The sequence below is a fragment of the Perca fluviatilis genome, chromosome 6 (genome assembly GCF_010015445.1).
Source record: "Perca fluviatilis chromosome 6, GENO_Pfluv_1.0, whole genome shotgun sequence".
Taxonomy (NCBI): Eukaryota; Metazoa; Chordata; class Actinopteri; order Perciformes; family Percidae; genus Perca; species Perca fluviatilis.
This window is the reverse complement of record NC_053117.1, coordinates 27172663-27195921: the sequence shown is the minus strand read 5'-3', so window position 1 is coordinate 27195921 and position 23259 is coordinate 27172663. Positions and strand designations below refer to the sequence as shown.

At 40.4% G+C, this 23259-nt stretch overlaps 2 protein-coding genes across 2 annotated transcripts in view; one reads left to right on the top strand and one right to left on the bottom strand.

Moving 5' to 3' along the window:
• Positions 1-2402: 2402 nt before the first annotated feature.
• Positions 2403-16562, bottom strand: snx18a (sorting nexin 18a). The gene is made up of 2 exons (XM_039804607.1): positions 14671-16562; positions 2403-3895 (listed from the first exon to the last, which is right to left on the bottom strand). Exons 1-2 carry the CDS (start codon positions 16187-16189, stop codon positions 3642-3644), a joined length of 1773 nt encoding a protein of 590 aa, XP_039660541.1. The 5' UTR covers positions 16190-16562; the 3' UTR covers positions 2403-3641.
• A 4886-nt stretch (positions 16563-21448) lies between these two features.
• The window catches only part of arl15a (ADP-ribosylation factor-like 15a), a 140624-nt gene continuing 138813 nt past the window's right edge, over positions 21449-23259 (top strand). Inside the window, exon 1 of the transcript XR_005639602.1 lies at positions 21449-21831. The gene's annotated coding sequence lies outside the window, so the exon portion shown is untranslated. The remainder of the gene's footprint in view (positions 21832-23259) is intronic.

Here is a 23259-nt window from a genome sequence, read left to right as displayed (position 1 = left end):
GGCTAACACTGGCGCAAATACAGAAATGTTCATTAATGTGCATTGTCCTAATCAAATAAATAAAACAAATTGCTGCAGTTCCTCTTTTCACCCTGTGTCAGGTCTCTGTTTTAGCTACAGAGTGAGACCTCTCAACTTCTGTAACATCTTTGTTGTCAGTCGCACATGCACAGTAGTAGGTAGGTAAGGATTACATGAGCTAGCTAGCTGTTTCTCCAACTTTGGCCTGTACAAGGCAGGATTGGCTGGGAGACATCTTCTAAACGAGGGCGCATTTCCAACTTTGCGTGGGATACCTGCAGAACAGGGACATGTAAGTAGTTCTATGCAATTTATTTTGTAGATTAGGGTGAATTTGTGTGTGTTGTAGCAGTGTTTTTCCATTGAGAACGAGCTAGCATGTTAGCGCTAGCATGCTAACGGTTAGCCCCCTAGGCACCTTGTTTCGGCTAGTGACGTAGAAAGCCGTGCAGATTGTGAACAGCTCACCCGGAGACTGAAGGCAGGAAACATTCAGAAACCGTATCTCACTCAAAACAGCATGGATGGTTGTTTTTTTTCAAAGTTTGAATGCATGTGGAAGCATCAGAGACACAAAATAACAATGAACAATAAACTAATACCAGAAAAAGTGATTTTTTTCATAATATGGGCACTTTAAGTAAAAGTATGTATCATCAGGAAAATGTACTTAAAGTATTAAAAGTAAAAGTACTAAATGCAGAAAAATCCTCACATTTTAGAAACTGGAAACGATCAAAACACTTCTGTGTTTATTGGTCTAATCATTTCAGCTGGACTGGACTAGGCTGTTATATTGTTGGGTAGTTTATAATAAAACATCGTATTTTGTGTTTTGTGTGCAAAAATCTTAATTGTAAAGTAACTATTAACTAAAGCAAGTATTTTACATTTTACTTAAGTACAGTAGGCTACTTGAGTAAATGTACTTAGATACATTCCACCACTGTATGGATTGCCATAACATTTGGTACAGATATTCATGATGCCCAGAGGATGAATCCTAAAGACTTTGGTGATCCTCTTTATTTTCCCTCCAGCGCAAAACTTTGAGAGTTGACATTGTTTTAAGTGAATGTTTCTGTAGACTAGTTTCGTTGGAATTCAAAGGCATCTGCTCATCCCTGAGGAACTGGCTTCATTAAAGAAGCTTTAAGGCTCTTATATATTAGACACAGCCCAGCTGGCGCGTGCAGATGAGCAAAAGCTACCGACGTTGCTCTTTCTATGGACTAGAAGAAGAAGAAAAAGGTAAACAACGGCAGAACTGGCAGCAGCATTGCCGTCAATGCTTCGATTTGATTCAATGCCCTACTTGGTCGGATCAAGCCTTTCATTCACCAAAAAAGAACTCCTCTTAACCCAGTAAGTTTACAAGACAGACTCTGAGAGTCCTGGCATCCGGTTGTCGGTGAACTCGTTCAGGCCTCCTGTTTCCGCTATTGTCGCATGTCGCTGAAAAAAATAGAGCAATGCGCGACCTCTGCTTGTGCGCTATAAATCGCCACCTTGGATGCGTCTAGTATATAAGAGCCTTTAATATGAGAGGAAGTCTTGAGAAAGTCAGACCCGGCTGTTTGCTTCTTAAGACCTGAATGAATGACTGGTGATGAAAAGCTGCTGCTTGCTCTCTCTTATCTTCTGCTCCCCGTCAAATCTGTCAAACTGAATTCTTATCGGGCAAAGAAGACACTGCACTGCTGCACACCATGTTCGCCTCAAGACAGTAAACAAAGGGCCTGCATTGGACAAAACTGTTGACGTGCACAGGGAGAATTTAATAACAAATCAGACCATCTGTGCGAGGAGAACATGTTATCTCCAATAAGCACTATTCTGCATCTTGGTTATCTTGGGTTATAGGTGGTGGAGATGACAGCTAATGAAAAACTATGTTTGACCTTTTCCTGTTGACTACGTGTTCACTTTCATACGCTCCGGCACTCGTAACAGTGGCCAGATGTCCCAGATGGCTGGCCGGGCTCTGTGCTGTCAGCAGATCTGCGAACCGAGCGTGAGCTTAGCATGAAACACTGACACGGCACACTAGTCCTCCAGGGATGCAGCCAAGGAAACCTGCAGAGCTGTACCGTTTGCTCTCTTTCTGCCATTAGAAAATGGGAAGGTGGCTGCATTACAAGGGTCGTATAAAGTCTGTAGTGAGTGTCTGAGGCGTTTTGAAAAGACAGTTGAAAGGCAGATTAACCTGTCAGCACTTTTTTTTTTTATTGTCTTTTTTCCGGTTGTTCACTGTATTCAGGCTTATACTCTGGACTGAAGTGATCAGACATATGCAGTCCAAATCACATGAATAGCAACAAAAGATGAAAGTAATAACATATTTAAAGTACTTGACAAAACACACAGGACCAACCAACAGCTTTCTGTGAAGGAGGAATTTATTTCGCGTTTCGGCTTCTATATTAATCTCTTCATGATGCAACCAACACCATAAAGGTTAAAAACAGCAGTACAGGTGAACTGTCTAGAAGTGTGTGCTATGAAAAAGACTGTATTATTAAAACAGGTGAGGAACTCTCTACCCATTAACAGCCTATCTCCTAACACTATCCCAAAACTAAGCCTGAAAACCAACATTATGCTGACACAAATTCAGGTATCCGGCAAAGCAAGTGTCCATCCTACTCGTCCCTTAAATTGTGCAGTGCTGGCTGTGCCCTGTGTAAGGCATAGGTTCCTATTGTCAAAGCAGGTAATCCTCTCTAGATCCTAGTTCCTAGTTTTGTGTGTGATTTTGTCACACTGTGTGAGTGTTTAAAAATCAACCCTGGGGCCACTGGGGGAAAAAAAAAAATGGCACAATCGAACAATATCTTCCATGTAAGACACTGCCCTCGTTCAAAGCACAGTGATCTTTTTTTTTTTTTTTCCCAAAGACTACAAAATGTGTAGCTTTGTAAAAACAAATAGAATATATTTCTGCATATACAGTATATAAAGCTTTTGAGTAACCACTAACAAAAATGACCAGAGAGACGTAACCAGAAGGCACAGCGGGACAGTGGCTGCTCAGCGAGGAGACTGTAAACATTTCGTCCTGTTTGTCCAAGAAGAGAGATAGCAGGAAGGGCTTGAGAGTTTCCAGAAGGCAGTGTTTTAGCCACTGGAGCATCGCTGCTCTTGGAGTGGCAGTCACGTATATAAACAGTCAGTTCAAAACAGTATTGTAAGGCTAAAAAACATTTGATATATGAAGTCCTGCGCCGGGTGTTTAACGCAGCAGCAGATACATGGTTCTCTCTCTGCTGGTCATAACATTGATTAGATTTCATTCACCCACCCACCGGACCAAGTGGTGCACCATCATTATTATTGATTCTCATTAAATCTAAAGACTGTTGTTTGGGTTACAAGTTGGCCTAACTTCATTAAATTACACATCCTCTCTAAACAAGAACATCCAGTCCCCAGAAATGTGGCCAACACGCACAGAAACCTGGATTTGGTTGAAAAGTCATTGTTACTGGAGCGTTATCTCCTTGGATGTCTCTCCCTGCTGGTTGAACAGCATTCACCAGTATGTCACTCCGCTGGGTGAGGGAGTTGCATGAGTCAGTGATCACCAAGAACTAAACCGACGGGCTGAGACAAGCAGTCAATTACGCGTTGTCATACTTCTGCAGAGTCTCCTCTAGCTTGCCTGTGATTTTTTGGAAGAAGGCAATTTGCTGCTGTAGGTAGTGCTGCATCTGTGCCTTGAAGTCACGCACACGGATCTGGTGGAAGTGCTGGATCTCAGCCAGCGTGGCGCAGGAGATAATGTTGCAGCGCTCGTCGATGCCTTCCGCCTGCGCCCGGTCCATCTTGCCCTCCTCTACATGTTTCTGGCTCTCTTTCACCTTTGTCAGGGCTCCTGTTAGTGGACGACAGAGAAGAAAAAAAAGATTTATTTTTTGTTTCATGATCACACATGGGAGTGCATGTTCTGCAAATTGAAAACACCCACGCCATTTATTTATCAATGTCCAATAATCCAGATGCTATTTTAACCAGCCTGGGAAAACAGCCCACAAGGCTAGGTTTTAAACAATGTTCTTTCCTTAAATTTTATTTCCATAAATATTTAACTTTTCAAACAGACATCTGCCCTTCACACTCTTTCACGGGAAAGTTAATTAATAATCTCAATATTATTTGCTATAAAGATTCAAGAGCACAGCTTTACAGTAAATGTATAACTTCAAGGAACTGGCCAAAAATAGTTTGATGAACAGTTTGTTCCAAACTCCCTGAGAACCACATCCGGGTCTATAGTTAGAGAATGTGAGGGGGCCCGACTCTAAAAATATATCTATTACATTATGTCACTTCAAAGGCCTTTTCTAAACAACCATTTAAGGGGATTTTGCTGGCAGTTTGATACCATCTACCAATGATTGTTGGCTATTTGAATGCATAAGAACAGAACCATATGTGAACAAGTCTGATTTGTAAGACTTAGCTATTCTTTATTGCTGATGTCACGGTTAAGCAATTCATTGTTTAATAGGAAAGAAATACGATTCTGTCTGATCTTCCATTTTTCATACTCATAATGCTATACAAGAACAATGCTGTTTCTTTATTTCTATGTCTTGTTGTTGTTTAGCACAATATCATGTATGTAGATGGACGGATGAAATTCACATGTGACAGCAGCATTACAAACCACACTGAACAAGGAATAGTACAAAGACTCAAATATCAAAACACATCAAAAGTAATATGTTAAAAAGTAAAAAAAATAAAAAGTATACCCTTTAAACATGTGCATGCATATCCTAGCCATCAAGATAGACATATTAAAAAACTTTTTCACTGGATTCTCAGTTTAAAACAAGTTAGATGGAGACATTCAAATGTAAGTCAGAGACAGTGTTTAGCTTAGTTAGCTTAGATTTAGCTAGCTAGCTAAGACTGACACAATCTGCAAGTGACACTTGTTATTTCTAGAAATGAGAACTTTTGTATAAATGTGCCTGACATCAGGGACTCATTGTTTACATTTTTTTTTATAAATTGATGAGTTTTGAGTGGTTACTCTTCCATTATCATTGTGTGAGAACAGAAGGCTAGACTCGCTTAGCAACTACTTGCTTTTGGTGGTTATAGATGAGTTTCAATTGTTCTTTGAGTTCAGCTGTTGGTCGTTGCTTTGACCACGACACGTGAATTTAAACAAACCATGACCAGGTCAAAAACTATACCTTGCAAAAAAGAACGTCAGCATATCACTCATACTGAGAGTTTCACCTCTTAGTTTCCCCTCTGCCAGGAAGAGCTACTTGCAGTCGTCACTGTGGTGGACTCTTGTGGCATAAGAGGACCACCACGTGATGGTTTCCAAACCTACCATTTTCACACATATCAACTGTCACTGCTGTTCCCCTCTTTAGAAAAAACCCTGCTGAGTTTTGCTTACTGCGGAATAAGCCTTCAGCCATACTGTTGCCAAAACAAGAAATTAGCCTACAAGTTTCCAGACAGATGGTTCAATGGGAGCAGAAGGCAGGGTCAAATCACCAGTAGCAGATGACCGATGACTTATCAAACTGCTGACATTTTCTGACCGAGTCTAGGAAGAAATGTCATGAGCAATAAGCATTGACTTGAAACGCAAGAGAAACTGACAGGATATGACATTCTGTCTGATCTAAGTACTTAAAAATGTTTACATGTCACATCTGGAGTCAAAGAAACGTTTCCTTGGGCTGTGACATGAATGCTAATGTGTGTGTACTTACATCATTTCTTAGTGTTTTTCTTAGAATTTGTGCTTGTCCAAAATGATTTCTGGATTTCAAACTTGATTTGTGGGCCAAAGATTTGAAATTTAAAAGACATGCTTCCACTTTTTTTTTATAAACTTTGCAGCCCTTGTGATATTCTAAGCAAAATCAGATGGTAAAGCAAGAAGCCTCTTTAGAAAATTGGGATTGGCATTTTCCAAACATCTTCTGACATTCGAAAGCGCCAACAATCGCGAAGACAATAGCAGATCAACTGATCATGAAAATAATAGTTGTAGCCCTGACGGTGCATGCGACCTTCATTGTTTATGGGAAGCAACTAATTCGCTGCACAAAGAATGCTGGGATACCTGGCGAGCTGACCAAGTCACAAGCGACCGGTGGGGCAGGGCGGACGTGCGTTTATATGAATTGTTCGCGTACAGTGGGAAGGCACCGTCAGATGTTTTGTATCAAACTTTACATGGAACTAGTTCTGTCCTTGTTCGTTGTTCAGTGTGACAGAAACATGGGTTGACTCAATACTTTGAAACACAGATGTACTACTCTATGCAGGTGTGATGTTATAGTGTTCAACACTGACCAGTTGTAATTGTTCAAAAGGCCGCAGACAAATGCAAGTGCAACTCCACGCTAGGGCTGGGCGATATGGAAAAAAATCAAATATCACAAGATTTTTGACCAAATACCTTGATATCGATACCGCAACGATATTGTAGTGTTGACTATTGGTGCTTTCCCAAAATATTTACATAATGAGATTTTTGATAAATAATCATCAGTAATGTGGATATAATGACTTAGTGGGTAAATTTAAATTATAGAACAGTTACAACAGTCTGGTAGGTTCAGGAAATGACATCACTTTACTGTAATGCAGCCTTTAAAACTAGGAAACGACACTTATTACGATATTACGATATCCAAAATCTATGACGATATCTAGTCTCATATCACGATATCGATATAATATCGATATATTGCCCAGCTCTACTCAACGCATGGCATAACCAGCTGACAGACAATGTAATCTCTGAGCATTGGCTTTAGGGCAGCGTGTGAAGGTGACTTTTTCAGTCCAGATACCGATACCGATGCCTGGGCTTTGTGTATCTGTTGATACCCGATAGCGATCCGATACCATTGTTCAATTAATAATACACTGTATACCTTTCACCTTATACCTTCCTGCCACCATGTGGAAGAGACTAAAGGCACCAGACTTTCCTAACTAAACATTACTTTCCTAACTAAGACAAAATAACATAGATGTAATGTATTGAATTCGTATTTATTTGTACACTCAACACTTCCAGCATGCAACACACGTGCGACAGAGGGAAAAAAACTAACAAAACTAGATCGGCCTGTGGATCTGTTAATTTTTCCGATCCCCGATCCAGCTATTTTGTCAATATCGGGACCGATATCCAATCTTAATATCGGATCGGTGCACCCCTAGGTGAGATTTGGACCCTTAAGTCATGCAGTAAAACTGGCCCTTCGTGGGATTTTGTAGTCATTATGTGAGCTTAGGCCCCGTCCACACGTACCAAAACGATCTTTTTTTTACCCGTCTTCCCTGCATTCGTTTCAAGAAAAGTTGCGTCCAAACGAATCCACTTGTAAATGACTCAATACGCTACTTCATATGCCAGGCCTATAGGCGGCGCTGTTTCTGCTACAGAAATTCACCAAAAACGGAGAAGAAGAGCATAGTCACTTCCACTTCCCATCATAACATGACTAGATTATAACGTTCTCTTAATACATCCGTGGACTATAATCACTTTCACCACTGCTCATTTTATAAAGGCTGCCGCAAGAAAACGTGTCTTTGTTTACGTTGTATAATGTGCTGTTGGATTGCTTTTTATTTTGCATGATTGCAGCGCGCTAGTAGCGAGCTAACGTTTGCACGCTAACGTTAGCTAGCTCTAACATCGGCAGTCAAACAAACATCAATGATCCATGAATGATGTCTTTTTAATAATCTATACGTTTTTCTTGCAGTAGCCTTTCTACGATAAGCCGTGGTAAAAGTTACTATAATCCGTTCAAGGAGTTTATAAGCAGACAGATTAGCTAGCTAGTTGATAAGTTGTCTACTTCCACTTTATAAACAGATAGCCATAGCAGCTAACGTTAACGTTACTTCGCTGCTGGAGCGGTCAGCTACTTTAGCGATGTTTAACGTTGGCTACATAACGTTAGCAATATATCTTGTGTAGAATCCAGAGGGAAGGGTCAGGGAGCAGAGTATTTAGATGAAGTGAGCTGGTTTGACCATGGAGATGGGATGGTAACGCTTAGCTTCAAGCGCAGTTGGTGCGTCAGCGGCGTGGAGAGGGGTGTAAAAGAGGGGTGTGGCGATGACATCATCGATACGGATCCGTATTCACCATCCATACGAAGCCAAACGAGAGCCGTTTTCGGATTTTTTCACCCTGAGACCAGGTTTCAAAAAAGTGCGTTTTCAGGCAGTGCGTTTGCAGGATTCGTCTGGACAGTCGGCCCAAACGATGCAAAACATGTGCGTTTGCACAAAAAAACGTTTCCGTGTGGATGGCCCCTTAGTCACCAGCACTAAAAGTCACACTGAAAGTCTAATTCAGCCTGCTTGCTTCCTGAAACGAGGGACCACAGAAGAGTTTCTAACCTAATCCTGCTTTTGGTTTCTTTCTACTCCTAAGGTTCACAAAAATGCCTTACAACTTCTTCTTTTTATAAATTTAATTTGATTCAACTAATTCAAAGGGGTTTTATTGGCATGATCAAAGTTTCAATACCAATCTTGCCAAAGCATCAAAATACAATTTGTCCAAATATTCGGACAGAACACAATAAACATTACGAACATTAAAGTGCTCATATTATTCTTTTTGGCTTTTCCCCTTTCCTGCTGCAGCAATGTGCAGTACGACAGTTAAACCATGTAAACCTATTGCAACCTCCCAATACAATTGAACCTGAAAATTAGCATAATATGAGCACTTTAACCTCTCTCTCTCTCTCTCTCTCTCTCTCTACCCTAAACATGTTAGGCTATATAGCCCACAGGGCAAATAATTATGTTGACAAAATTCCCCCAAAAAGACATCTCTTTCGCCCTTCCCCACAAAGTCTTCCCAGTTTGCTATCTGGCTGTAGCTCCCTCAGCTACAGTTTGACCCACATTTTAGAAATTCCTTTAATGCACAACAGATTGGACATGACAGAAAGAGAGGTAAAGATAACAGGGGAGCAGAGACACAGGGATGGAAAAGAGAGAGGCGGGAACAAACACAGCTGTCCAAAGACTGAAATGCCAATCCCAAAGGTGTTTGCTGTACTGTACCTTAAAAGTCTCTGGCTTCCTGCGTTTTAAAAGCCCACTAATGGACTAAGGTGGAATAACTGTTGTCATGGAGATTTTATGAGAAAGGCAAGAGTTCAGTTATAGAAGATGGTGTCAGCAAACTGTAACATATAGAGAACCACATCATTTTCACAGCTGCTGCAAGAAGGCTAATCTTTGCAGCCCTGCTTCAATAACAAAACCACCAATCAGATACTGAGTCTGTCAAGTAGGGCTGCAAATATAGAGGTTTTGCATCATACATTAATCTGTATTTTCTCAATTAATCAATTGTTTAGTCTATGAAATGTCAGGAGATAATGAAAAATGCCATCACAATTTCCCTAGTTGAAGTCTTCAAATTGCTTGTTTTGTTCGACCAACAACAAGATATTTACTTTTACTAGTTACTTCCAAATAAATAATAATACAAAATGTGAAGAAAGAAAACACATTTCATCACAATATATCACCTCTTGTGTTATTAAGTCATGGCATATTGCATGTCTTGTTGCACAACCGCTGCTTCTGCTATCTTTCCTTTTCACTGCTACTGACTGAAAAATACCGTAAACCGCCAGTATTTGAGATACATAATGCTGTTGTGTTAATATATGGAGATACAAGATATAGAGCTACTGATTACTGACCACCCCCTATGAGATCTGTAGCATACTGCAGTGTCACACCATGAATAAGGAGACGCTCTGATGAACGCCCCTGAAGAAATCCTCCCTGGGTGTACGTAGGTGGCATCGAGCCCTCCTAGACTCATTGGAGGCAACCGCTTCCGCTCTTACGTAATCCCTGGTTACACAACACAGAGCTACGGCGGGCCTGTGACCCGAACAACCAGGGGCAATCCCCACCTCAGCCACCTGTCATTAATTTGTGCATTAGAGGATTTTTAAATAGCCTGTAGCAATATATCAGACAGACGTGCAGCGTTTGCACAGGAGTGTCTGCTGAAAGGATGACTCAGCAGGAAAACATGACATTGTTGTAAATTGGGGCTTTCCCTTACTTGTCTGGCATTGTTTTATGTCTTCATGCAGCGATAAAACTGTGAAGAGATCAGACAGGTAAAGTTTAAAAGGTTAAAAGGTGCCTATATTGACATTTCTAAGCACACACAGAGAAACAAAATTGATCCTCTTGATGTGCTCAATAGATAAAATTAACAAGGGAAACAAAACACATAAATAAAATAAAAATAAGGATAAAGTAGTATGTCAATGTAATTGAGAACATTCCTCTTTGCATTCATGTTCATCACTATTTATTTGCGCATATCCAAAAACCGGTTGACATCCAAGTCTTTCATAATGTTTAAAAGTAGGTGTGTGTTTCTCCTTCCTTCCTTTTGGGCATGCATCTCTACTGCAGCCTTGTTGGCTGGTTGGTTTGTGAACAACAACCATAGCAATGCACAGAGCTGGCCGTAGGCCGTAAACTGAAGTAAAAAAAACAGATTGAGACGCATATTCCGAATGCGCTATATACATGTCCAAAGAATGCCTCTACAACCCAAATAATACCTGAATATCCCTTTTTTTAATTGCAAAAAATGCTACATTTGGAAAAAGGCCTTATTCAGAATATGCAGACGGAATATGCTGTTATACATTGACCTGTATCAAATTTGGAATATTGTCATATTCGGAAGAATAGTGGAATATTGGTGTGCATGTAAACATACTCACTGTGTTCTCCTCTCTGAAAATAATCTAATGTGTGAGCCTGATGAAGACTCGATTTCTAAGTGTTTTTAGCTACTAAATAAAAATATCACTTGCATGTTGGGTTGCGCTCTGTTATTTTAGCTTTTATTATTAATATGCCCTAAAGTCAACCACAAGTTTTACCTCTAAGAAACACTGCAGGCAAGATCAACATGATCAGACAGTAAGTGTTTGAACAAGAAGTTAAAGCAGAAGAACTGGTTGTATTTCAATATTACCTGACAAATAGACTGTGAGCTGTGACAAAAAAGAGACGTGTTTTCACTTAAACATAAACTGCTGGACCATTTTTAGATCGCAATTTATGCGGGCAAAAGTTTTAATATTCAATTACCCCCTCCTCTTACACGTCAATAATTCTGAATAAGATTCTTCACTTGTAACACAAAATAGCTTCTTCTGTAGCCAGCCAAACCAGACTTAACCCTATGTTTAAATTGTAAACAGTGAGTATTTGTGAAACCCTTCTTTCCCAAGAGCCCAAAATAAGAAAACAAAACAAAACAAAACCATGTCCTAATCTGATATTGTGTCATGGCCACAATTTAATTATGTGCAAAAATAAAGGACGTGAAACTCAATAAGTTTCTGGAAGCCACACAATATATGATGCCAATATCATGAGCTAACATTGTCCCAGTCAAGCTCCACGCTAATGGCTAATGGGGTCCCAGAAGAAGTGGCAATCAATATGGTTATGTTCAGTGTCCCTCTGTGGGACAACTCAAATTTCACTGGTCACTTTCAAGGGGACAAATAAAAATCTGCCTGCGCTCTGCGGCCCTAATGAGACGGATATAGGGAGCTATTAGTGGAATTGAGTTGTTGATAAAACTGACAATGTGTTGACAGGTTTCTCCTAAACAGAGCAACAGTGATATGACTGCAAGAGATAACCTCTTAAATAGGGTTAATGGCCAAGCATATTAGCCTTAACTTACCATTTTAATGCTACTACAGTGACCATTTGACTTTCTGACTGGTTTTAAATCTTGAGCATCCACCAATGGATTAATACAGCACTTTTGAGTCCCAGCCGGCCATACTTGGTCCAATGAGTTTCTGTGTGACCACTTCTGTTGCGGAAATGTGTACTCTGGTCTGTGACAACAAAGGATGTGGCCTAGCCTCTCTTCAAGTTTATAACTGTGAGAAGGCAGCAATACACCTCACTTCATAACAGAAGAATAGCACTTGTGAACATTTCCTCCACACGTTTATCAGGAAAGGCGTATTAGAACCGAGCAACAGACGGTGTACACGGGATGGAAAAAGGTTGTTTTATTAAATATAGGAGAGACAGAGAGAAAGGAAAAGGGAGACAAAGGGACAGAAAAAATGCCAAACTCAGAACATGTCCATGGCTGGTGTATGTTTAAGCTCCGATCTGCTTAGTATTGTCTTCACACAATGATATGCCAGTGAAATTCAGTGTTTATGGCTTCATTAAAAACCACCCATTCTTACTAATTACAGTCATTTCACTGCAGTATGTCAAGTGCTGGATGATTCTACAAAACCTTGGAGGTGAGTAGACTTTGCAAAGGGTATTTGCATTTAATGCGCCCCGGAAACATGTAGGCAATTTACGTAACAAGTAGCCATTCAGCTGTCATGAACAAGGGAACTTTTAAAAAGATTTTAATGTAATGCAGGCACATTAACAGTTCCGATATATCACTGCCACTACCATGTGGCGTAATAAATGTTTATAGCCTCTTGCATATACTGGCACAATATAGCAACCAAAAGGTCTAGTAGTATGAGTGGAACATAAAGATCCTGCTTGCACTCTTAACCGTTTTTTTGTGATTTACTTGTCCTATAAATAGAAAGAAATAATGAAAGATGAAGGGTGAAAGGAATGCACGCATGAAAATAAAACAAGCTCAACTGGACTAAACAGCCTTAGTCCACTAAAAACAAAACAGGATCAAAGTAATTTGGGATTCAATATGGTACATGCAGCTCTCTTTTCATCTGCTGCATGCCCTGGCTTTCCCGTCAGCTTTGTTTCCAGTCTGTGGTGAGGCCCTGTTTCACTGCACCCTGACATCTTTCCTCAACACTGTGCCCGCAGCAAGGTATTCCATGTGTGGTATCGAATCAGGGTTTCTTATCTGTGGTTTAAGGCTGGGCTTATCACACCAGACTGTTTAAATGGCTGTTTTGCCTTATTTGGGCTGTGTGTGGCCTACGTGGCAAGCTTGATTTGAGCTGACCGGGAAGTTTGTGTCCCACTGCAGTCTAAACACAGTCTGTCCTGTTTCCCCCTAGTGTCGTCTATTGTGGGCTGAATGGGCCCAGTGTTTGTAGGGGGAGCCAAATGATAAACCAAGATGTCAACAGGCAAGTAACCATGTACCTAGTCATTTAAATACTGGACACCGCAGGGGACTCTGACTGGTGGATGAAGAGATTATTTTCCCACCCTGATTTGAGAGCCATGTGATTTTAGGAGGTTAGAGCACTGAGACTGAACATAATGCATGGAATGAGAAGGATTAGTTCACAGCATCCTCTGTATAGGCCCATCCCATCTATATATGGTGTCCTACATGGCACTGTTGGTAGGGGTTCTTTCCAGTTGTCTGTGATTGTGAAGATTTACGTTTCATGTGATTTAATTCCCATCAGAAGGAAGCAATTGTGCCACATTCCCACATGGTAAACAGCAGTGAGAGCTTCCCTCTAAACACAAATACTACAATGCTGTGCCTCTTGCATAACAGTGTTGCCTCTCATGAGAGTGACATTTTGCCACACAATGAGAACAATCATCTAGTTAGGGTCATGTCAGATGGCCTAGATTAGTCCAACATTGACTTTCTGTGCAAAGACAACAAAACTTGTGGACAATCATTTGTAAATGATTTAGCAGCAAATGTTATTTTTGCGTCAGTGTTGTGATCCACCAGCCAGGCAGGACATTCTCTTTCTCCAGGGCACTAACATGTAATACTATGTACCTGCTGTACTCAGGAATCTCATGTACAGATGTATGTGTCGAATAACTGAGTCACTCAACAGCATAATTGCAACACTAGTGAACCCTGCAATGAGTGCGGTTAGGTTCACTTCGAGATTGTGGAACCATTGGCGTTTTAGTCTATATGCTCACATATAATATCTGAACACTCTTTTTGTGTATTGTGGAACTCTTGACGTTTTGTCTTGTATTTGTCTGTCTTTTGCTATGTTTTGTATTGTGCTATGGACCGTTTTTTGTTTGTCCTGAATAAAGAATAAAGTAAAGTATCACCCCGTAAATGCAATATTAAACAGCCAAACGGGTGGCGCCCATTTGATTAAGCAGGTGGGACAAACAGGGGCAGCAGCATGTAAACCGCCTCCCATATGCAAATACTGCCTATTTGTTTTACAAAGTGACGTAAGCTATATGTGTAACCTGACTGCTGACTGCTGTTGACAAGTATAACAATTCAAATGGCCTGAAAGAAAAGACACTGTTTATCTTTTAACGACCAGCAAACACACTTATTTCTTTACTTTGAAACACACCTGGATTATGAAACATGACGAGTGATTTTTGTCTCCTAGTGTTGTTCTGGGATTTGAATTGTGAGTACCTGTGTTGTTCAGTTTAGTTTTGGGTTTATTCTGACTATATCTTTAATTTGAAACCATCTTGTCTTTAGTCTAATTTTTCTATAACAATAGTTTGTAATGGACTAGAAGAAATGAAACTAAACATTAAAGGTTGGTGTCATGATTTCATGAATCCTGTGAAAGCAACCTTATACAAAATGATAAATCAGTGAGTGACAAATGTATAAAATGTACAGTGTTGTTATTTTACCTTTCTGGACATGGATGATGTCTGGGTAGTTTGCCAGGTGTCCTTGGTATAGAGCTAACAAATCCATGATCGGGTCGAGATCCTTTCGGGGCTGCTCAGCAAAATACTCTCCAATGGCTTCATACGCCTCCCCAGTGAAGGAGATAGCCTGGTTGAGTCCAGTAGAGTACGCCTGCTGGTCCATTTCAAAGGCTTGGCTGAGGACCCTAAATGACAGCCCCACTTTCTGATACTCCTTCTTAAAGCCAGTGATCTGCTTGCGGGCAAACTCATTGACTGTGGCATTGAGCTGGAAGGCGCTGTCGTCCATCCTTTTTGTGAAAGTCTTGAATCCGTCAATTTTGCTCTCCACCTCCTGGAAGTCGAGCGGAGCCGCAGGGGGGCTGATAGTGAGGAAAAAGTTGGCTCCAACCATCTCGTCCTTCTCCGCCTTTCTCTTACCCTGCTTCCAGGCCTTCTCGTCTGTACTGTTGCAGGTGAGGAAGTGCTGGAAGACATCACACCTGGCCAGGACAGGGTGACTGGTCATGTGGTTCATCCACCATATGAGGCCTTTCCTCCTCTTGGAGATGAAGTCTTCTTCGAAGCGCCCTGTGGCCTGCTTCTCCGGGATGTGTGGCACTGAGATGACGGGGAATTTCTCCACCAGCCGAGCATACAGCCAGTCAAAGTGCTTATACCTCCTGTTCACCTGGTTCTGTGTGTGGGTGGGTGTCAGCTTATAGGAGATGTAGCTTTTCATGCCCTTGAACTTGGTCTGTTTAGTGGGGTCGTCAATTGTACAAGCGAATGGGTACGGGTTCTCCTGCCACTCAGGACCATACTGACCCAACACCACACAGATCTTATCCCCGTCCTTCACAAAGCCTGAAGCCTCTCCGAGCACAAACGCCTCTCCTCCTGACTTCACAAAGGTTGAAAACCTGTTCAGGTTTCTACTGACCGTGGCAGAGCTCTTTGCTTGCTGTGCATTGCCTCTTGACATTGAGGCTGTTGACACTCTGTAAGTGGATGGCCCATTGCCTTCAAAGTCATGATACCTTCCTCCTACACTCCCTGGCTCATCTGCAACAGTAGAGCTGTCATCCCAGTCATCATCCCAGTCATCATCGCTCCCTTGGCTGGCCTGCTGGTAAGTGTGCTGCTGCTGTGGTTGTGTTGGGGCTGAGAAAGTGGCGAAACTAGGCGCAGACGGTTTAGAAAAGTTCTCAGCTTTATTCTGAGGTTTATAAGAGCCGTCAAAACCTCCGGATGGGATGTTGGCGTATCGGGAGTCCGGGTAAGTGTCCCCAGATGTGCTGCTGCAGCTGTTGTTGTTGAGCGTGGAGGCGACGTCGTTCCTCAGGATCTCCACGTAGGAAGCGGGGAACAGTCCCCTCTCCCCTTTGCTATTCGTCCCTTCAAACCAGCCATCAATGTCCTGTTCGCTGTACAAAGTTAGGACTTCGTTCTCCCTCACAGACACCTCCCCGGGGTTTTCAGAGTTGAAGTCATACAGCGCCCTGGCTTTGAGCGCCATGGTTCACCAACAGCTGGAAGAAGACAGCGGGCTAACTTGTGGCTGGCTGGCCGGGGCAGGAGGGAAGCGCAGCGGGCAGCCAGGCTAGCTCAGTCAGCCCACACCGAAACTAACGTCAGGCTACTCTTCACACAAACTCCGCGTACAAACTTCTCGCAGTGGGAGAAAAAAACATCCCGTTTATATCCCTCTCTGCGCGGTCCTTGCTCTCGGTCAAACCTAAGGAAACGGAGGTGTTTTTTTTTTTGTTTTTTTAATCCAGAGGTTGCAGCTTGTGAAACTGCGGCGACGGTATTTTCCGCTACAACAACACTAATCTGAGCTCCTCCAGTCTCCCTCCGCTCCGAGTAGGACGCTTCTGCCTGCAGCAGCAACAGCACGTCGACCAGGCTGAGTAATCGAGGGCGGAGCTACAAGATGCTGCAATCCACCCAGACAACACCAATCAACCGCCTGTGAGTGCGACGATAAAGCTCTTCCTAACGTGTTGAGTGCTTCACGTTCTAAAAGCATGCCGCAGACGAGCCTCGCCAGCCTGTGGGATCGGTTAGTTGCATTTAAGAAGAGTTGTTTTGTGAGCATTGTGAGATAACAGTGGAAAAGGGAATACCTCAGTACACGCTGCTAATGCTAATAACTTGTAACCAGCATTCAAGATGCGACTTAATTAAGTACAAAAGCACAAAGATCAAAATATACTTAAAGTACCAAAATGTAAAAATACTCATTAGGCAGAATGGCCTATTTCCGAATAATATATTATTGGATTGAAATTCTTGATGCATTAATGTGTACATCACTTTAATGTTGCAGCTGGTAAATGTGGAGCTAATTTGTATTACTTTATATACTGCTGGTTATCTTAACTTAGACATGGACATGACATGTACCCTTAATTATAGAATAACTCTTATAATAATATATCATAATTTATTAGTTGATTTATATTTTGTATTACTAATCAAAATCTGCAAAGTAACTAGCATCGCATAAATGTAGTGGAGTAAAAAGTACAATATTTGCCTCCAAAATGCACCTCAAGTAGCTTACCTCAAACTTGTACTTAAATAAAGTACTTGAGTAAATGTAGCCTAGTCAGTTACATTCCACCACTAGATATAAAGTGTTTTGTGGTGGAACTTAATACATTTCCAGCATTGAATTTGTAATTTAATTTCAATTTTATGCTACTAAATACTTCAATACATTTCGGAGGCAAAATATGGAACTTTTTTACTCCACTAGGCTACATTTATCTGACACCTGTAGTTACATTTCAGATTAAGAGTATGCCCAAAAAACCCATAATCAGCCTATAAAATACAATGCATGGTTATAGATTAAACTATCCTACCCTAAATAAAGTAGCCTAGTCAAAATTAGCTCCACCTCGACCAGCTACAACATGATAATGCTGCTTACATGTTGATGCGTCACACAATTGTTAAAAGTGGTGTCATGAAGCCAGAAGCCCCACCTGGTTTAGCAATTAAAGATGAAAATGCATCTGATGCAGATGGTGGGTTGGATGTAAGGATCTTGCCAACCTTTGTCATTCCCAGCATGATGGTTCAACACCCATACCATGTCTATATATCAGTCCAATGGTATGTAATCAGTGATATATAAATCACTGATCTAAAAATACACAAATACATCTATAGATCATTAAAGCAGGCAGATATTCTGTCCTAGACATGAATGGCTAAATATCTTTTTAGTCCCTCAGTCTCTACCAGTAACCTGTAATGACTCAACAAAGCTCTCCAAAGAAATATGTGTAGCTACCAAGGACTCACAATTAATAACCCTTGCTTGTGTTTGGTAGATGTGAATTTGTTATACCAAGCAAATAATAATAATTTTATAAGAATGCAGTTCAGTTGAGATCTTTATTGTCCCACTAGAGGACATTCTTTTTGCAGCAAGGCAGCATAGAAACATAAAACATGACCACAATAGAAACATGATAAGACAGGAGAAATCTCCTGGCCATCTAAATATTTAAAAACATTTTCCAGTGGGAAAGTTTGTTTTTAGGTGGAATGGTTTATTGATGAGATGCACTGAAGTTGCAACTGTAACAACTGTTAATCAAATCTTTAACTGTTTCCTGTAATCAGCAGGAAATGACAGACACTTTTGACATGTATTTCCCTAAACCCTGCAGTTTGTGTTGTATTATATATTAGTTCTGTAGCCAATATCTTAAAATTAGAAAGGGGTCTCCATCAACTAATCTGTGATGTCACTCGAATGCACAGCTTCAAAGATCATAAACTGGTGATTCCAGAGTGAAGGTGACTCTGACATTTGGCCAGGGCACTTTTAAAGGATAAAAGCATATGTTTATACTGATAACGTTTAATTGTATCATTTAAATTGAATAGTTTAAAGATTTATTTTAATGGTCTTTAAAACCTGCCTTGACCATTGCTTTAAATAAAGAGTTTTATGTCCAATGAACTATATGCATCGCATGGGCTTTTGCACAACAAACTAAACTAAACTAAACTGAAAGTTCTTTTCTTAAATATAGACTAAAAAGTTACATTACCTGAGTTTGTATTTGTATTTTAGGACTCATTTTGAATGACCACTCAGAGACAGATATGCACAACCCATACATGATGTGCCATTTACTCTGGTAGATACTGCCCCCTTGTGGCTATTTTGTTTTTCTCATAAAGGAGGCCTTTGAATTCTTCACATTAGGTACAAATAATTATAATGGTAACAGTAAAAATCTGAATAAAGACTTGACTTAACTTGGTTAAGATCAGTATTGGGAATACTAATCTAATGTTTCTTAAATAGCTCAAAGCTTTTAATGATGCATCTGACCTTATTGCTGTTACATCTTTACCTCAGTAAGCAAAGACATTGCATTGAAATTGAAATGTCAACAATAATATGCTATGATATCCCAGTTTAGGATTTATGATAATGTAAATCACGGGGGTACCGGTAGCACAGGTGGTAAAGCAGATTGGCAGATAAATATTATGGGTGGTCCCTAGCTCCTTCTGTCCACTTGTCAAAATGGCCTTGAGCAGTCCTTGACACTGAAATCCAAATAGCTTGTGATGTGTGTGTATGGGAAAAAAATGTGAGTAATAAAACGAATGTAATGCAAACCACAGTTTTACTCAACAACCATAGCATTTTACTAGAGGCCAGCAGAGGTCTCTCCTCTCACATTTAACTGGGTCAGATGTCCTGACGAAGACAACACTACAAGTGTATACCTTTTACACATGCTTGAATATTCTGCATATTAAAGTCAATGTCTTCTTGTGTCTTCTCAACATCCTCCATACCTGTGCAGAGGACATCCAGTTCACCTTCTACTTAACTATGTTCGGGAAGATTTCCAGCACATCTCATGAAATATTGAAGAGGAGTGTGGTCTCCAGGGAACAGGAATTACATCAGTATGCAGCGTGCATCACAGTTGCAGACTTGTGATTTATACTGTTCCCCTAATCAGAATGATATAATTGTTTTGTCTGGTATCTGTGTTTGCTTCCCACTAGATAATTCTTGGTAATTTCCATCCTGTTAATTTGTCCTATCTTGTGTGATGGCTTTTCAAGTCCAAAATGTATTTTTTTCTTCTTTGCAGACTGTTAATGGAAGTGATTTACGTTTGTAAGTACTGTAATATCTCTCTCTTTAGTTTAAGTTAGATTTCTTTTATGTCGCTCTTTTGAGAGAAAATCAGCAGAACACTACTGGAATACTGTAAAGTGTACAGTATAGGCAAAACTAGGATGACACAAATGCTGTTCTGACACTTGATATGCATTAACACATCACAAGGTTTTGTATTCATCTGAGAAACACACATCCTTTCCTTAATCTTCTGTCTTCTGTCTGTAACATCTGTGTGCCAGGCCCTATGTGCTTCAGAGGAACCTTTCTTTGACTTTGAACTGTGACTGTGCTATCCCCTTTCATTCATTATGTATTGTGTAATGTATTATGTCACAGGCTGTTGCATTTTGTGCTGCTTCAAGCTTGATAATACTGTGCAAAATTGCAAATACATGAATGTGTAGGTCAGAGTCTTTAGTTTGGTGATGGTTTACTTGTTGAAAATGGAAAATAGAAGCAATTGTGATTCAATACAGAGCCACCTAGTGGTGTATAATGTAATTATTTTTGGTAATATGATAACATTATTTTTGTAATTCAAACTTCTGTAAATTCCTTTAGGTAACAACCTAATATTGCTATTTTTGAATGTTACTGAAAGTCTTTTTTATTTGATTTATTTACATTGTACTGTTTTATTGCATTTTAATGTGTTTGCTTGTGCCTTTAATTTGTTAGTCTAAATGTTTTATACAATTGGATGCTATACAAGATTATGCCATATTATATATATATATATATATATATATATATGTATATATATATACATACAGTATACACGCACACACACACACACACACACACACACACACACACACACACACACACACACACACACACACATATACAATATGTGTGTATACACACACACACAAGGAATTTGACTCCGGTTTGTTGTAGCTCTCTATGTACTTACACAGAATAGACATACAGCCACACACAAAAAAACGACACAAATCTAAACAAAGGTAAACATAAACATTTGCCTACTATTTACAGATATAAGTAGGCCTATGTATATGAAAAAGTGTATATACATATACCCATTCACATGTATAAACATATACTTATACACATACGTACATATGTATTTGACAGGTTTTACATGTTTACATTATGTATTTAACACTAAAAATGTAGACTATAGTTTACTTGAAAAGTGGATGATTTGTATATAGGCCTATAGCCTACATATATATTAGCGATGCTGCCAGTTTACCAGAAAGTCTGCCTTCTCCCCTTGAAAACCCTATTGCCACACCTCTGCTATGTTTTATGATTTAACCCTGTAGATCTGGACATTGGTGTTACATCACTTATAAAAGGACAAAGTCCTCTCTACTTGGTAATGTGAGAGGGAGTATTATTATTAGGCTACTATTAATAATAATCACAATTGTCACATTAACCCACAACTTAGCCTACTTCTGAAATACAATTAAAAATGCATATGCCCGCTGCTATTGAATTCCTAGTTGAAATGCAGAAAAGTTTGTCTCAATCTCAACAAAGACTGTTTAAGCAGCGGTCTGTTCCTCTTCAGAATGAAAATAGCCACCATGTGTTTGGTCACATGACCACGCTACGTGAGCAAGACGACGTGCGTGACGTCGCGTTGTAGGCTTCGCTAGTTTCCTCAACCAAACACTCAATTGATATTGTGTGATAACAACTGGAAGTCAACCGGTGGACGAGGGGCTAGTTAGTCTAAAAAAGCACACGAAACCCGCGGCCCTCCTCGATACAAACAAACTCAGTCGTTTCTGTGCCGAAACGTGTCTTATTAGCGAAGAAAACGGCGAAAACCCTTGCTTTTAAACCCACCAAAGGCTGGTTTTTATTTTGCTTGTTTGCTGAAAGGCGGGGAATACAAAGCGACTTGTCGTCAAATCTATCATATTTGGGACTTATTGAAGCAAAACGGGATTACTACAAAGCCAGTTCGTGCTGCTGTGACTGGTCAGCGATAGTACATGGATTATCTGGTAAGTAAATGAATCTAAATGCTGTGTTATTGCGTATTCCAATCAAAGACTAACCTTTGGTTTCTTGCCATTTGGGGTCCCTGATCATCAGATAGTGGTGTCACTCAGGTATGTGACCCTCAACTATTAGGCTAGGTGTAGTACCCGTTCATGTTGTATGCTAATGTCTCAGGGATCGCCTGCAGCTTTTGCCTATCAGTGTTATGTGAGCAAGAAATTACTCTGGTTGACCCAGAGTTCCATCTTTTTACATGTGAAACGGACAACTTGCTAACTTACACCGTTGAAGTCCTGTTAGCTAAGTTATGTAACGTTATGTCTCTAACGTTGTGTATGTAGCATGAAGCTCTTATTTTTCACAAAACTCATTGTTGTTGCTGAGGACAAAGCTGCACTTTATGTTGTATTAGGCTATTTGGAGTCAAGAGGCCATTGTAAGTGAGACCTTCACTAGTTGGAGATATTAGTCCCCTGCATATTTGTAATACCCGTGTGACCAAACTAATGATTACAGTCCAGGCCACTGTCAGCTTTTAGCCTCGAAGATGATGGTTTAGGGGCCTTTGCCCATAATGTAGGGGTGGGATGGGTCCTGCTGAAAAAGTGCAACAATAGAGAGGAAGCTGTAACTGAAGGCTTTCTCTGGGAATTTATAAAGCCTCAGGAAATTAAGAGTACACAGATATTGTGCTGTTGTCTCAGGGGACAGAGGGACAGTGTGAAATGCAGAGGAACTTTCCCACCCAGTGTTATCCGCTTGTTTATGATAGGCCTCCCAGGATTTTGGACCTAAAATGAACTTTGAACTTCTATTTCATTTGAGAAGTTTCTTGAGGCAATTTTACAAAGTATCCGTCAACAGTTAAACTATAGTAAGGCTAATGCAAACTAATGTCTGACTTGTCTGTGGCTTATGGCCTTGGAGTAACACATCTTGTGGGGGACCAAAGTGGCTCATTTATAGTTTACACGAGTTATTCTGTAATCTCAGTTTCATGCTAATGGAAAGTAATTAGTACCGAGGAAAACACAGGAGCTATTTTTGAAGGGAGCACACCTGTGACATGAAATAATAGAAATTGATGTCACCCTCAAGCTCCCTTCTTTTTCTCCTGGCAAAGTGCAATAATCTACAACCGCTAACACTGCCTAGAAAATAACATTTTCTATCTTAGTTACCTAAGGATTAAAGATTTTCTGTGACAAACAGTTTTCTGTGGAAAGCACAGCTGTAACTCTGTAGACTGTTGGAGCTGAGCGCTTGGCTGTCCTCTGAGGTCAGGCACTCAATAGGCGCAGGGCCTCCTTTCCTGCTGGGCAACACTGGAGACCTGGCACAACACTCAGGCCAAAACTACATCTCTCTCTTCCCTATAAATCTATTGAAACTTGTCACTAAACCCTTGATAAATGATGCTTGTCTTATGT